Source organism: Helobdella robusta (assembly GCF_000326865.2).
Source record: "Helobdella robusta unplaced genomic scaffold HELROscaffold_5, whole genome shotgun sequence".
NCBI lineage: Eukaryota > Metazoa > Annelida > Clitellata > Rhynchobdellida > Glossiphoniidae > Helobdella > Helobdella robusta.
In genome coordinates this window covers 1,092,638-1,109,387 of record NW_008705254.1, presented here as the reverse complement: position 1 = coordinate 1,109,387, position 16,750 = coordinate 1,092,638, and the positions used below count along the sequence as shown (strand labels likewise).

The window sequence follows — 16,750 nt, the reverse complement described above, 5'->3', positions numbered from 1 at the left end:
AGTTACTATTTTTATTTTAATATTTTTATTAGTTTTTTATTACATTCAGAAAGTGACAGCATTCAATCATATTTCCATATAAATAAACATTATAAAATCAATATATATTAGTTGATTTAATTAAACATTTAATTAATTTTTAAAAGTAATTTTATAATTAATTAAAAATAAAACGGGAAGCGACGAACGTTTGTTTACAAAGTTTAAAAGTGAATACTGATTTAACAATCAAGTCAAAATATTACCTAATTACATAACAGTATACAGTATTAATATAATAGGATCTTATTAAAAGTTAACAAGATAATCTCAAATGAAAAGTTCGCAACAGTCATTTTAAAAAGAAACATGAAAAACAAAATAAATGATAAAACATGAAAACTATCATTTCAATTAAATTTCGGTCTAGTGAGCATATGAATTTCGATATTTTTTCTATTTCTCCCAGCTTCCCAATTGACGCATTGATAGGAGCTTGTAAATTTTATGATCAACACCCTCCTACAAGACGGGCAGTTTGTTTTATTCTGAATCCAGCCATCCAGACAGGTATGGTGAAAAACATGAGCGCAGGGAAGCTGACGCACAAATTCACCATCCTTAAATTTCTCCAAACACACCACACACGTATCAGTTGGAAAATGATTTCTCAAATAGGGCAGTGTATAAGAAACTTCGTCTAGATTTGGAAAACAATTATCCGTATGATGTACAGAAATTTTAAAATCCCCAGATTTATATTTGCGGACGACCGGCTTAGACTTTTTTATCCTTTTTCGGTAATAAGTATCTTGTGCCAGTTTAATCATTTGATATTGATCCTTGAATGCTATCTTCTGAAAAGCATCCATCCAACTGCAGCCTCCATCCTCCACAAAACCATTGTTCGCGGCGATGAACGCTGCCAAGTTTTCAATATCATCTGCAGAGAGGGAGCATCTCTTACGCTTACAATACTTTTTGAGAACTTTTTTATATTTATGAATTTGAATAGACGATTGTTCCTCTTGGAAGATGTTGACGAATCTAACGGCGATTTGTTTGACATCATTCAAACTGTTCGAATGCGCCATATTCATTTTGAAACCATTGCCAGCTGTAGCTTGTAATTTGGCGACGACTGAGCTTTCACAATTAAACAGCTCGGTCTCAGTTATATAAGAATGCTAGACAGCGGCAGACAAACTAACAAAGGAATTTTATCAGCTTTGAAAATCGCAATAAAGTGAATAATAGATTAACTTTGAAAATCGCAATAAAGTTAATTATAGTATTCTTTTTAACTTTGCACTATGGCACAACGGATCAATCGATTAACTCACAATTGCGGTATTCCTTTGTTGTTGTTATTAACTGAACTTTGCCCGCTTTATCTTATTGGCAGACGGATAAAGAGACCACCAGAGAGATAGACAAACAGACAGATAGACAAACAGACAGACGGACAGAGATGTTACTACCAAGTTTAAACTGATTATTGAAAAATTTTTTGAAAATGGTCCACATAAACCATCTATTTAACGCCTTAATGTCATTTTCGAAGCGCTATGTAAATGACACCTTATTATTATTAATATTATTATTATTAATTTTTTTTATGACGTAATTTATATAATCAGGTTGTTTATTTATTTCAAACAAAAATCAAAACACAACATTGCGTATATATGTACTTATCAATCAATCAGTCAATCAATCAATTAATTAATCAATCAATCGCTCGATCGATCAATCAATTTTTCATTCAGTAAACCAATCAGCCAGCCAGCCAAACAGTTAACTTATTAAACACGCACTCAATCAATTAATATAATAAAAATATGCATATAAATTTTGTCACATCGCTTATCACCTCATCAGCAATTGTTCTTTCTGTGTTGTCGGCCGCTAGATATAACAACAACAATAACAATAATCATAATCACAGTAAAGCTAACAATAATATCATTATGACCGATAACAGCAGTCACAATAACACTAGCTATAATTATAATAGTAACAATGACAACCGGTATAAAACGAAACGAGAAAACAATAATAACGATACGAAACGGGATGAAAGTAGCGGAATAAATGATAATAACTTAACGGTTCTTAGAAGATTGAAACGAGACGATAAAAGCGATCTAGTTGAGAATTTCGTTAAGAATATTTCGGAACCAAATAACATTCCGAACGGATCGTACTGGACTTACATAGTGGCCGTTATCAGCTGCTTAATAATTTTTATGGGGCTAGTGAGATCTGATTGATTAAAATATTTTTATTGATCTATTCATTCATTCATTTGTTTGTTCAATCGTTCGTATGATCGTTCGTTTGTTTGTTCGTTCAATAATTTGATTACTCGATTCAATAATCCAGCGAATAATCAATTAATCAACCATTAGTTAACCAACCAATCTAATAAACAACCAATCAATCAATTAGTTCGTCAGTGATTATTACTATTGCTATTATTATTATTTCTTATTATTTCCAACGAAAACTCCAAAATGCAGCATCGTCCTCATCTACATATTCTTCATCGACAAATCATTCCTAGAGCCACAACTTAATGACGCAAGTTTCTATTTTTAACTACAGATGAATGCAAGAACGAATGAATAACATAACATAACAAAGATTTTTTACAGTGATCCAAGAAGACTAAGTCTGTAACAGACTTTGAGACTTTTATTTAGCATTCTACTTTTGCCAGGTTTTCTTTAAAGTTATTAGTTGTTTCTGCGCATATTATTTCATCTCCCAGTTTGTTCTACACGTTGAAAACTCGGCAGCTGAAAACCTTTTTTAGTGCTGTGTCTCCAAGTTTGAATACGTTTGCCTTGTTGTCGCTCTCCCATATGCACATTTGTTGTTGTTGAATACCATCTGCCAATCCTCTGCTCATCTGCATATTTTCTACAACAGCTCATAATAGTGTCATCTGCAAATTTTTAACTTTAGTCGTAAACCAATATCGTTGATGTGTATTACAAATAGCAACGATCCTAATACGGGTCCTTGAGGAACCCCACTTGTAGCACTGCTCCAGTTTGAGAAACTTCCTCTAACACCAACTTTTTGCCGTCTATCTTGTAACCAGTTAGAAATCCACTTGAGTTTGTTTCCTGTGATTCCACTTGTCTCTAATTTTAAGGCCAAACGTTTATGCGGTACCTTATCGAAAGCCTTAACAAAATCCAAGTACACAATATCCACTGCTTTCTTTTTGTCTAAATTTTCACAAACATCTACAAAAAAGTCGAGCAAATTTTTAGGCAAGAACGCTCATCCATAAATCCTTGTAGGCTCTTGAATATCATATCCTTTTCTGCCAAGTGGTTCACAGTTATTTTTTCAATTATTCTTTCTAAAGATGAGAAGGAAAATATGATGAATGAATAAATGAATGAGAGAATGAATGAAAGATAAAGTGAATGAATGAGAGAATGAATGAAAGATAAAGTTAATGAATGACAGAATGAAAGTACAAAGAAGTTTGATTGACAGATTGACCGAACGGATGAATTAATTGGTGAGAAAATGAACTAACGATCAGATGAGTGAATGAGAAATTAAATGAATGAATGAATGAATGAACAAAAAAATGAATGAATGAATAAAAAAAAATGAATGAATGAATAAAAAAAAATGAATGAATGAATATGTATTTTATTAAATTTACGAATTAAATATTTTTATAATTTTTGTTATTAATACGGCGAAAAGGATGAGATTGAAGGGAGGAAAAAAAAACTGGCCACCCTGAATAAGGTTTTTGATAAATGAATGAATGAATGAAAGAATGAACGAACGATTGAATGAATGAATGAATGAGTGAATGAATGGATGAACTAACGAATGAATAACGATAAACGAGCAAAAAACCAAAAATAAAAATCTAACTAAACATTTTTGACAGAGAATCTTGGAAGCCAAAGAACAGATGAACTCACAAGGGTGGAAGGATATGGTGAGAGAATGACGGTAAAGTGAGGGGAATAAAAGAATAAAAAAATTAAATTATGATAGATAGAAAGAGTTGTTTAACATTCTTCTATTGGTAAATAAAAATAAAGGGAGAGAGAGAGAAGATGGGAAAGGAAGAGAGAGAGAGAGAGAAAGAGAGAGAAAAAGAAAGAGAGAAAGAAAGAGAGGGAAGAAGAAAGAGGGTGAGAAGAAAGCGAAGAAATAAATGAATTTATTTCATACAAATTTCCTATTTGCTATCTATATAGGAAAGTTGTTAGTTAATTCAGTTGTTGCTCTGTAATGGTTATTGGTTAATTTCATGGCTATGACGCAACTAAGAGACATAATAAAATAATAACAATAACAATATTTATAATTAATAATTAATAATAATAATAATAATATCAATAACATCATCATCATCAACGACTTCAACAAAACTGCATCAACCACAGAGGGAAAAAATGAGGAGATTGAAAGAAGAGAGCGATAGAAAAGAAAAAGAAGTAAACTTGAACACGCACACACACACACACTCACTCACACACACACACACACAAACATCATACACACACACGCACACCTCAACATACACCATGTACAATTGCACAGGCCAACACACACATACATACTCATTTTTATTCATTTATTTGTTAAGTTATCAGACTGTTAGATCCTGTGTACTTCCTTCATTCATTCAATCGTTCATTCATTCATCTATTCATTCATTCATTCGTTCGTTCGTTTGTCCGTTCGTTCTTCATTCATTCATCCATTCATTCATTCAATACAAATAACTATTCATAGTTGAAAATATGATTTTCTATCAGGCTCTTGTGAACAAGCCAAAAAATGCTAAGGTCAAAAACTTAAATTATTATGTTTGACATAATTAATAATAATAATAGAATAATAATAATAATATAATAAAAATATTATTTCATCGTTATTATTATTAATGTTATCATTCATTAGATCATAGTCAGTGAAAATAACGTGAGAAAAGAATTCGATAAAAATGAACAGGTATATTACTACTACTGCTGTTATTACTGCTACTACTACTACAACAACAACAACAACAACAACAACAACAACTACTACTACTACTACTACTACTACTATATTAATACCGCTACTACTACTACTAATACGGCTGAATTATTTTTGGTTAATTATAATTATAATCTATTATAACTAATTATGGGAAATTTTTTCTTCTAGAAAAAAGGGCCGTGGTCAGTTTCATCAACGATTAAGTTCGGCAATAAGAAGGCTTCCAAACATTCTAAAGTCCAATCAAATGGTTGGTTGGCTGATTGACTGATTGGTTGATTGATTGGTTGATTGATTGGTTGACTGATTGGTTGATTGGTTGGTCAATTGAGTGATTGATTAGCTGGTTGATTGATTGGTTGGTCGATTGAAAGATTGATTAGCTGGTTGCTTGGTTAATTGGTTGGCTTGTTGGTTGGTTGATTGATTGGTTGATTAATTAGTTGGTTGGTTGGTTGGTCAATTGAGTGATTGATTAGCTGGTTGATAGATTGGTTGGTTGATTGGATGGTTGGTTGATTGACTGATTAGTCGGTGATTAGTCGATTCGTTGACTGTTTAGTAGATAGATTTTTCAGCTGAAACATTTTTTAATAATATTTCAACATCTAGCAGACAAAACATTGAGCAACAACAACAACAACAGAGACAATCGCAACACTACAACGAACAACGACAACACTAAAAATCCGCCTAACTCAAAATTACCTGGCCAAAAACTTCCAAAATTTAAGTCCGGAGTTGAGCCAAAGACAAAATATAACAACCACAACAAGCGTCATCTTGATTTTCTTGAAAATCAAAGATTACTCTCCAAAAAATTTAACCAAATTCAAAACACTGATAACGACGATGACGACGACGATGATGATGATGGCGTATATGTCAATCTGTGTGATAGTAACGTTAACAATGGTGATGATGATGACAATGATGATGATGATGATGACGACGACGATGATGATGATAGTGTTACTACAACTACAACTACTATTAAGACCTCCAAAACAACTACCAACACGTTCACCAGCGTTTTCGTCAATGGGTCAGTATCCCATAAGGCCAACAATTTGAAAATTTTTCATCAAAATGTTGCCGATAGCGAGAACTTTAAAACTAATTTTATCGATAAATGCCAAAAATGGGATTGCGCTAAATAAATGATATTATTTGAAGAAAAATATTTAAATATTATTCTTTGTTAATTTTTTTTCTCAAATATTTGGTCTAAATAAAGTTTACGAATGGTTTTAAGCCATGGGTGAGTTTTTTAAAATTTTAAACTGCGGTGTAATTCTTATGGCACCTGGTATTGTAATCGTTGCAATGACCAGGTTAATATTCAAACTGATCCTCTGTCTATCACAAACAATGTGTGTGTGTGCGTGTGTGCGCTTGTGTGTGTATGCGTGCGTGTGTATGCGTGCGTGTTGATGAAACTTTCGAAAATTAATCTAGCAAGAGTTAACAGTAATAAAAATTAGAAGAAGAATAGTTTTGAAAAATAATTTAAAATTTAAAAAAAAATAAAAAAATAAAAATGCCCCAAACGTGATAACGAAGAAGAAACATAAACAAAGAAAAAATGCATGTAAATAACAATAATAATAATAATAATAATAATAATAAAAATAACGATAATTCTAATTTTGCATGAAACTACTCGGAGATGTCTAATAGCCATAAAATTATTTATTTCATTAAGCAATTAATTATATTATATTATGATAATTTACTATAACAACACCATGTGGCTAAAAGCGGTAGCGAAATATTTTTTCTTTCTTGTGATTTTGGCTCTCTGTGACGAAGACATGGACCACGATTTGGCAGAGAAGATGAACGAGAAGAGAGAGGAGTATCCGAAGAACAATCGAAAGTTCTGGCTCGCTGTGGCAGTTGTAGCTTTTGTCCTAGTCCCAATTACATTGTTGGTGTTGTTGTGAGTAGTGGTGTGGTTTTTGGGCTGGCCCTGATGGGGTAGTGTTTGGCTGGTTTTGTTGTGAGGGGTGTTTTTAGGATGTCGTTTGTGTTGTTGTTGAGGTTAACGATTTAATTTACACTATTATAACATGAAATTTTTTGTGATTGGTGAAGAATCTTTTCAGAAATAAATTTATCCAATTGAAGATAATTTTTTACAAACTTGTCTTGCAGCAGTCTGACGATATATTTGGTAATGAAACACAGGAAAGAAAAACTCAATTCGGAACGAAAAAGAGTAAGAAAAATTATTTTTTTAAGAACCAGACAGTAATTATTTAAAAATATAAAAATTTTATTCTTCAGATCAAATCGAATTCATTTTTACCGGAATTCTCACAAACGCCAATCCAACTCAGTCCAGCGACGCCATCCGTACAGCCTAACTCGGGTAGCCAATCAAATTCTCCTTACGAACCACAATCGACCAATGAGAATGCGCCATTTCAAAAGAACACACCCTCATCCCTGCCCACAAGATCCCCGATGATGACGAGACCGACGGCCAAGACGTCCGCACCGCAACAACAACTCGCTGGCAATCAGCTCGACCGCGAGTTTCTGCGACAGAAGCGGATCGAACAGCAGTATCAAATTCTCGAACAACAGCAAGCATTTTTGCGTCAACGTCAGGAACATCTGCAACAACATTGTCAGCAGAGAGAACAACAAAAGTTGTTCGCTGTAAATGCTTCAGAGAATATTCAACAACAGCCACAAAAACCACAAATTATGTCTGTGTTTCAACAGCAAACCCCACCGTTATCTTCATATTTACCAGAAGAGCTGATCTCGAAACGGCCGCAAATACTTCCACTGCAATTACAACAGCAACTACAGCAGCAGCAGCAGTCACCACTTCAACAGCAGCAGAAGCCAACGTATTTCTCTCAGCCGTTAGAATCATCTGTGGATAGATCACTTCTCATCTCACCAGGCAAACATTTGGTTGACTCCTCTGGTGACAACGTCATCCTTTCAAGCCCCCCATCAGCCTCGCAACACAAACTCTTCATTCAATCCCTCAACTCAACCTCCTACCAACCCATTCCTGAACTCCGGGTTGACGATGAAAATCTTCCGGAATTTTCAATTCGTGAAAGTACCTTTGCTGAAAATTTTAACGAATTCGCAATTAGCAGTAAGCAAATTCTGTTTTTTGAAATTAATTTTTTCTTTGCTCTACTGATTTAAATTCATACAAATTAATTTTTTCACACGAGACCCTCTTGAAATCAACAGATAACAACACATCCTCCTCGATGTCAGAGGCCGATGAAACAAACAAAAAATCAAAAAACTTGACGAAAACTCGAAGAAAACATTCGATTCGATCGAAGGTCGCAAGCGAATATTCATCGGTTAGAAACATTCCGTCCCTAAGCTCATGTGCCTCAACGAACTCAAATGAAAAATTCCTCTTAACCATCTCAAAACGCAATACTGGAAACAAGAATGATAAAATCACCGACGATGACGATGATGACACTATGGACCACAGCCACGACGACGACGACAATGAAGATGATGGTGACGGTAATAAGAACGGGAAAATTCAAGAATGTGGAAGAAACCGAAACGTAAACAGCAGTTGGTTGGCAGAAGGGCAGAGGAGCGGACAAAGCAGGACGGTTTCAAAACTACTGGAGAACTACTCGCACTCAACCGAAATTCCCAAATCCAAATCTCCGGAAAGTCTCCTTACTCCGCTGGCTAACAACAGAAAAAAGATTAAGAAAAGGAAGAGGAAAAGGAAGGAGATTGGAAAGATAAAAGAAATTTCAAAAACTCTGAAAATTTTTAGCAAAAGCAAAAAATTTGCCAACTCTAGTAATGAAACTATACCTCTGCTTGAAAAGATGAATGTTGATGATGCTTGTGATAAGGATAATAACGACGATGATGACGATGGAAGTTTGTCAAATTAACTTAAGATTCTAGATAATTTTGTTGATAAATAGCCAATAATACTTTTGATTTAAATTATTTCAGACATTTTACAATTTTAAATTTTTAACTAGTGTGTATATAATTAAAACCCGTCTTTCACTTGAAAATTAGTTTAGTTTGAGGTTAAATGTTATTTATTCTTATGGAAAACAGGCAGTCAAAGTTATTAAAATAAATAAATGTTAATGAAATCTAAATTTTTATATATTTTTCTCAAATTTAAGAAAGGAAAAACTTAAAAACAGACCACACATTCGTTTCCTAGGGCACTTCTATTTTTTTTTACTTTCTATGTAAACATGCTTAAACATTTTGTTCTATGTAAACAATGAATAATAATAATGGTAATAATAATAATAATAAACAACTCATTTTTTATTATGAAATTATTATTGTTATTCTTGTTTGAATGGATTGTGATGAGTTGAAATGATATGTTATCGCAATAGATAATTTAAGATCTCCATATAAAATCATTGTTGTCATAATAATTTATAATCATAATAATAATGATATAACTTTTTTTCATAATTTATAATAATGACAATTATCGTTATTAGTTGATACTAGTAGATGTAGTTTTATATTTTTAGCACTATTTGTTGAAACAAAACATTCTCCAGCCAACAAAATGATGTACAATCAATATATCGTCGCATCCTGCTCTATACTATTGGTCGTATTTGTCATCTTCATAATCGGGTCAGTATTATTCGACAAGTCGGTATTATTCGATAAGTCGGTATTATTCGATAAGTTGATCGATCGATTAGTTGAATGTCAGATCCGAGTTTTATATAATTAAAGGCGTTTGAACCGGCTGTGACTGGGTTCCAATACAAACAGACTTGTACACAATATAAATGATGCTTCACTTGTACTTACTTAGTTACTATTTTTTCTCTCTTTTTCTTTCCTTCTCGCATTCTCTCTCTTTCTCTCTTTTCTTCTCTCTTTTTCTTTCTTTCTCTCTCTCTCTTTTCTTTCTTTGTTTGTGAGTGTTTGTGATGGATATGAATAATAAAATTCTGATAGCTTCCCCAATCTTCTTCATTCTCTTTTCTATTTTATTTCAAAACAGATTAGCCGCGTTTGCGTGCACAACGAATAAGAAAAGGCGATCTAAACGAGAGGCGAGTGATTTTTGTAAATTTTAAAACCTATAAAATTATTAACATAGAAAATTATATTATTTAGGATAATAAACAAGGGAAATGTCATCCAGTAACACACGCACACAAACACACACAAACACGGAAACCTACAGACACAGAAAGCCACACACACAAACACACAAACACACACAGAAATCCACAAACACACACACACACACAGACACGCACTATCTACTTAATTATCTAAACAATTAAAAGTTAATTAATCCCTTATCTAATTAATTGATTAACTAGTTAATTAATTAAATGTCCAATTAATTAACCACAGAAAATAAAAAGAACATCGCTAAAAAGCGACAATTCCAAAAGCTCGCAAAAATTCGTCAGCGAAGGTTCGGAACCCGACGACAGTGCAAACATCAATTCGATACCGGTGTCTCGGTACTCGAGTACTGAAGATCAGTCGGATCAGGACGTTGAATCGCCGGTATTTTACTTAGTTTATTATTCGTTTTAGTATCGGTTGTAAATAAATTTATGGTTTTAATTTCGTATTGTTTCGAAAAGCGTAAATGAGTAGGGGAGACTAGGGCCTATTGAAACAATTTTTGTACTAAACTCGTTAAATTTTTATTATTGCATTAAAACTTCATGAAATAGGTCATTATTATGTAGAAATATGTCTATCAAGTATCTTCAAAAATAGATTTAATACTAGCGTGTTTCTTTGACAATAGAACGATACATCTGCAAGCCTGTCATGGGATTCAACCTACCCCGTGAACGGGTTAGGTTCATCATGGGATTCAACCTACCCCGTGAACGGGTTAGGTTGAATCCCATGATGAACCAAACATCGGGGTACGCTAAACCGGTATTTAATAAGTGTTGCAAAGCAATTTTATTGCTATAAAAAATATTTTCAGATCAAAAAATTTATTAATTGACATTAACAATAACAGTCAGTGACAAGTAGATCACGTTCCTGCGAAACAATGGCACCTGGCACCAACTTGCTTCGCACCATTTTTTTACAACAATTCTGTTCGGACGATGTTCCGTAGAAATTAATTCTTGTTTCATCGATAATGTAGATAGTCTCTGGTCCAAACATATAACATTCACGAACAGCTGAAAAGTTTTAAAAATGCGGACACATATCTATAAGCTTATTGCCGAGTAATAGATGTTGTCTCAGATTTTCAAACTGAGAGGTGTAAGGGTCTTTATGAATCTACCCGTGGTTCATGAAGCCTCGGTCTCCGCTATCGATATATACATTTTCAGTATTTTTACTGATTTTTTCTGTTACAAACTTTTAAATAAAATAAGTTTATTCTCTAATTATTTAATAAAAATGTTTTGTAATTATTTAAGAAAAAAATTATTAGATCACTTTTAAATTTTACAAAGACAGACGTGAAGAAGAAAGGACTGGCCTCTGTAATAAAAGAGAAAGGAAGAAAAGTAAAAGAAAAACTTACCGCTTTCTGGTCGGCTACATTCAGTTAGACGTTTCTACTGTGGCCACTGTTGTGCAATTGTGTGGTGTAGTGTGGTGTGGTCGTTGTAGTAGTGGCTGTTGTGGGGCTGTTGTTGTGTGATGTGGTGAGGTCTGGCCATATTGTGGGTTGGGTGAGTTTACTAGTTGTGTAGATTCTTTTCTATAATTTTGCACTTCATATTTTCATACTTTCATAATTTTATAATTTCATAATTATTTAATAATTCTATTTCAAAGTTCCTTTCAATTCTCTCTACGTGAAGTTGACCACTGTGAGACCTGATTTCAAAACTCCGAGGAAAAAATTCGACCAGTCTAAACGGTTACTCAACAGCTTGAACCCAGAAGACAAATAATTAATAAATTAATTAATTAATTAATTAATTAATAATTAATTAATTAATTATGAATTGTAACATAAAATAGTAATACTGTTATTATAGTTAATAAATCGTTGGTTATTTTCTCTCAAATGGTTGTGATAATTTATATGGCTAGTTTTTTCTTTATTGCTCAAAATTTTTTTATGAAAGTTTTTAATCTGTCTTTTTTTGGTTCGTTCGTTCATTGATTCTTTCATTTGCTCATTCATTCATTCACTCCATTCATTTATTCACTTCATTCATTCATTCAATCCCTCATTAATTTATTCATTCATTCACTTATTTACTCATTAATTTATCACTCACTCATTCATAAACAGCTAACTCTTCATTCAATCGATCTATAGTTCAATTTTTAGCATTGGAAATTAATACACTCGAATAATTATTATGAAATTATTCTATCTATGGCCTGGTTTAAGTTTATTTATTTGTCTATTATGACGCACATAGGCTTTTTGAAAACATAACAAAATATAAACAATAATAATGGTGGTGTTAAATTCTCCGAATTTACGTAGTATTAACTAAGTAATATAAACTAACACTGTTGTCTCAGTTAGGTATTAATAGATGAATAAACAAAGAAATGAATAAATACACAAGTTATTTGATTAATCAATCATTAGATTAATTAATTAATTAGTTAGTTAAACAATTAATTAATAAATTTAATTAACCATTCAAACAATACTTATACAAATTCTTAAAAACTGAACAAACAAAAAAGAGAAATGAGATGGTTAAGCGGAGCTATAAAATACAAAGTAGTAACGGTAAACTAGTAAATTTATTTTTACATTATTATTTTAATATAATTATAATACTAGTTATTATTATTTAATATGTATATAAATATAATTATTAAAAATATAAATATAATATTAAAATATAAAATTAAAAATATAAATATAAAAAATTATAAATAATTATTTTTTCACAAGAAGGTTTAAACATGTAATGGCTATTGTAATCATACTCCTATCTCTCGTCATCACTATAGGCATGTATGTGTGTGTATGTGTGTGTGTTTGTATGTATGTGTGTGTATTTGTGTTTGTATGTATGTGTATATGTATATATGTGAGTGTGTGTAGCTGTGTTTGTGTGTGTATGTATGTATGTGTAGTTGTGTTTGTATTTGTATTGTTGCTTGTATAAATCATCTATTTATTCATCCATCCGTCCATCTGTTCATTCGTTCATTCATCTATTTATTTGTCTATCCATCTATTCATTCATTTATCCATCTTATCACATACTTAAATCTACCTCACAGTTTATCTTTTCTGGTTTGGACATACGTTATTAAGAAACGAAAGATGGAACAAGTGAGAAATACTATTAATTTTAAATAAATATTAAAAAAATAATTAAGAAATTGTTAATTAATTTAATTGCTAAAGAATTTATCATTTTGTGGCTAGATAGCTTTACGGTTATAGCGCTCGGTTCTGCTGTCTGTGAGGCATATTTGCAAGACTTGTGTCTAAGAAATTTATTGAGAAAATAATATTAATTGTATTAATTAATTAATTAATTAATTAATTAATTAATGTCAATTAACTGAGAATTTATTGAGAAAATAATAATAATTGTATTAATTAAGTAATTAAGTAATTAATGCCAATTAACTCACTGGCAAAAACAAACCACTGAACCACAACCAGGACTACTACGACATAATAGCGAGTCAGGCGACACTTCGCAAGTCTCAGGGCAACCACCCAAAAAGCCGTTACAACCGCATCATAGACCAGGTGCCGAGGAGGCAGCAGGAATCCGATTCGGACCTCGGAGTTTTCCCGCACCGTCGATCCCACCTGACCCGGATTACTTACTCGCAAGCTGGCGACGATGGCAACTACAACACACGGACGATCGATCAACCGGAGAGGAGGATCGCGGTGGCCGATAAGCTGATCCAGACGTCCATCACACTCATGCAGACGATCATCCACGAGAAGATGACGAGGAATATAATGGGCGTTGGTAGTAACGAGCGACTGGTGGCGAAGCATCCAAACGACAGGCGACTGAAGACAATCCGATCGTATGATTCCGTGGTTACGAAAGAATTTGTGCATGGGAGAAGGAAAGGTAGGCAGGTGGAGGGAAAGACGTCGCAGCGTTCCAGGAACCACCAGACTGATAACAGGTTCAGTCAGTTGAGGAGCGACAAGGACAGCAGTCCCTTCGCTTCCAAGTATCCTCAAAAAAATAACCACTCTCGTCAACCATTTGAAAAAAGTTTAGATTCTCTGAACGATGAAAAAAAGATAAATAATCGAGCGAAACAAAATTTTGTTTCAAAGCATCACCGTTATCACAAGCAAGATAACAATTTGAATAATTCAAAAAAGTTAGCAAATAAGAAAGTTGAAAGTTCGAACGAAACAAACACGAACATGTCCCAATCGGCAGCTGAAAGCCTGGAAGACAACGATTTATTTCACCTTATACCTTCGGAAGAGAAACAATTGGAACTTTTCAGGTACGGAAAGTTCAGCAACCTTCTGAGGCAAGCGAAAGTTGTCATGCGAAGTAGGGCGAGGAGGAAGTTGGATAAGTTGAGGAGGAAATGCAGAGGAAAGAAGGACTGCAAGATCGACTACGAACCTGACCAGAAGGAACTGGACATCGATTACGTCACCAAAATGAAAGCCATGAAAGATTTGACGAAAAATTCCAAAAAGAAGAAAAAGAGAAAACGGAAGAAGAGACAAAAAAGAAAAAAAAGAAAATTATTTGCCGAAGGCGATGACAGTGAGGATGCAGTTACATTGGATGTCGACACGGAAACCATCAACGAACTCTACCAGAGACATCTCGAGAAGAATAAACGAACGAACACAGAATCCGGAGAAGCAATCAAACAAATCAGTCAACTAATGAACTCCAGTGAAGACAGTGCAGAAGAAGAGAAGAAGAGACCGAAACGAAGGAAGAGGGTTAAAAAAAGAAAGAAGAGGAAACTAAAAATTGAAGAGTCAGCCACAACCTACGATGAAAATGGATAAGTTATTAGCTCAAAAAATTTTAAAATGGTTTGGTCCAAAAATGTTCAAATTCAAAAAACTTTTAATAATATTTTGATGTCTAAGTTCATACTTGTTTTGTTTTAGAATGAAAATCTCGAAAATTTTTCAAATACTTTATTGAATGTATATATTTTGGTTATTTTATTTTATTTTAAAACAAATGAAGGAAAAATTTACAAGCTTCTTTTATAAACTTTAACACTTCACAAAAATCATTTCAAGTTCTACATGCAAATTTTTCAATCAAATTTAAACTCCATCACATCAAGATAGAAAAACAATGCTTGTAATTGAAATTTATAAAAACAAACCATTTACAGTTTCAACGTATGTGTGTGTGCGTGTGTTGTGTGCGTGTTGTGTTGTGTGTGTGCGCGTGTGTGTTTGTTTGTTATTATTTATCATCCTTATTATTTTCGATATTATTATTAACAAATCACAAACAATTAAAAATCATCACGTTACGTATATTAGCAAATCAAATGTAACAATTCTGATAGCGATACCATTGTTTCACTTTACTGGTTAATCTAATCCGACCCAAATAATCCCGACCTGAAAAAAATACCACAATGACCTAATTAAAACGTTCGACCCAAACTACACAACTTCCTTGACGCATTTAAAGAGAGGGTAGACAAAATTTTTCGACCTTGAACCATTTATTCGGAGTCGGAGCTTAAGTTGGTGGTTTCGGTTTCTGCCTTCTGCAAGCGGATTGTCTCGGTCAGGGATTTGATCTCTGAGGTCAAAGGTCAAATTTGTGAAAAAGTGAATAATAATAGTTATTATTATTATTTTTATTATTGTTATTATGGTGGCTTACTTTTTCGCTGATAGCAGATGATGGTAGCCAGTATGATCGTCTCGAACGTGAGGAAGACAGAAAGAATGATGACAAGGTTGAATGAGTCAATACCTTCTGTTCAATCAATCATTCATTCCTTTATTCATTCATTCATTCATTTATTCATTCATTCATTCAATCAATCAATCACCCTGTTTAGCTCTGGCGAAGAACAGCATTTCTTTCTCTTTTATTGGTTTGTTAACCTCGAATTTTTCAGCAACTAAAAATGAATGAATGAACGAATGAATGAATGAATGAATGAATGAATGAATGAACGAACAATTGAATGGGTAGAGTAATGAATGGAGAAATAAATGAAATGACGCGATTTAACCAGCCTATACACTCAAATCACACAACTCAACTACCAGCCAATCAACCAATCAAATTTTACCGTGAGGTGGATCGCTAGTGATGAAAATGAAAACCAAAATCGTCATCAGCGCCATCAAAATCATCATCGCCTTTGTCGTCATCATCTTCGTCATCATCGTCATCGTCAAATTTGACATTGATTTAAAAGAAGAAATGTCACTCAATGTTACTGTCATCTGTTGAAAAATAATTTATGAATGGGTATGTGTGAATGTATGTGTGAATGCATGTGTGAATGCATGTGTGAATGCATGTGTGAATGCATGTGTGTAGTGTTACTTGATAATTGTGTGTATGTGTGTTTATCTGGCACGGTATGAAAAAATGACATTACTGATATTATTCTAATGAAAATTATTATGATTAGTGAAAATTATCCAAATTTAAACGACTGGCGAGTTTTTTTGCTTGTCTCAATGCGATTCTTTCTTTTTTGTATTTATTTAAAATTATTTTATTGCTCATGACGACGTTTCAAAACTGGAAATTTTTCAAAACTAAAAGTTAACTCAATTGATAATAATCATTCTATCAAT

General features: G+C 33.0%; 5 protein-coding genes across 5 annotated transcripts; 3 read left to right on the top strand and 2 right to left on the bottom strand.

The window, feature by feature from the left end:
* Positions 1 to 389: 389 nt before the first annotated feature.
* On the bottom strand, positions 390 to 809 carry HELRODRAFT_67821 (hypothetical protein; the record flags this gene model as incomplete). Its single annotated transcript, XM_009026893.1, has 1 exon — positions 390 to 809. The coding sequence occupies one exon, from the start codon at positions 807 to 809 to the stop codon at positions 390 to 392; it is 420 nt and encodes a 139-aa protein (XP_009025141.1).
* A 1,140-nt stretch (positions 810 to 1,949) lies between these two features.
* On the top strand, positions 1,950 to 6,173 carry HELRODRAFT_163180 (hypothetical protein; the record flags this gene model as incomplete). The annotated part of the gene is made up of 7 exons (XM_009027130.1): positions 1,950 to 2,237; positions 2,431 to 2,566; positions 3,908 to 3,958; positions 4,765 to 4,817; positions 4,933 to 4,983; positions 5,182 to 5,250; positions 6,012 to 6,173. 7 exons carry the CDS (start codon positions 1,950 to 1,952, stop codon positions 6,171 to 6,173), a joined length of 810 nt encoding a protein of 269 aa, XP_009025378.1.
* Positions 6,174 to 6,761: 588 nt separating this feature from the next.
* HELRODRAFT_163179 (hypothetical protein) lies at positions 6,762 to 11,921 on the top strand (the record flags this gene model as incomplete). The annotated part of the gene is made up of 9 exons (XM_009027129.1): positions 6,762 to 6,955; positions 7,171 to 7,234; positions 7,303 to 8,137; positions 8,239 to 8,910; positions 9,570 to 9,670; positions 10,390 to 10,548; positions 10,799 to 10,887; positions 11,479 to 11,624; positions 11,803 to 11,921. The coding sequence occupies 9 exons, from the start codon at positions 6,762 to 6,764 to the stop codon at positions 11,919 to 11,921; spliced, it is 2,379 nt and encodes a 792-aa protein (XP_009025377.1).
* A 1,349-nt stretch (positions 11,922 to 13,270) lies between these two features.
* On the top strand, positions 13,271 to 14,968 carry HELRODRAFT_163178 (hypothetical protein; the record flags this gene model as incomplete). The annotated part of the gene is made up of 2 exons (XM_009027128.1): positions 13,271 to 13,279; positions 13,619 to 14,968. The coding sequence occupies 2 exons, from the start codon at positions 13,271 to 13,273 to the stop codon at positions 14,966 to 14,968; spliced, it is 1,359 nt and encodes a 452-aa protein (XP_009025376.1).
* A 683-nt stretch (positions 14,969 to 15,651) lies between these two features.
* On the bottom strand, positions 15,652 to 16,315 carry HELRODRAFT_163177 (hypothetical protein; the record flags this gene model as incomplete). The annotated part of the gene is made up of 4 exons (XM_009027127.1): positions 15,652 to 15,731; positions 15,816 to 15,911; positions 15,988 to 16,059; positions 16,234 to 16,315. 4 exons carry the CDS (start codon positions 16,313 to 16,315, stop codon positions 15,652 to 15,654), a joined length of 330 nt encoding a protein of 109 aa, XP_009025375.1.
* Between the last annotated feature and the right edge of the window lie 435 nt (positions 16,316 to 16,750).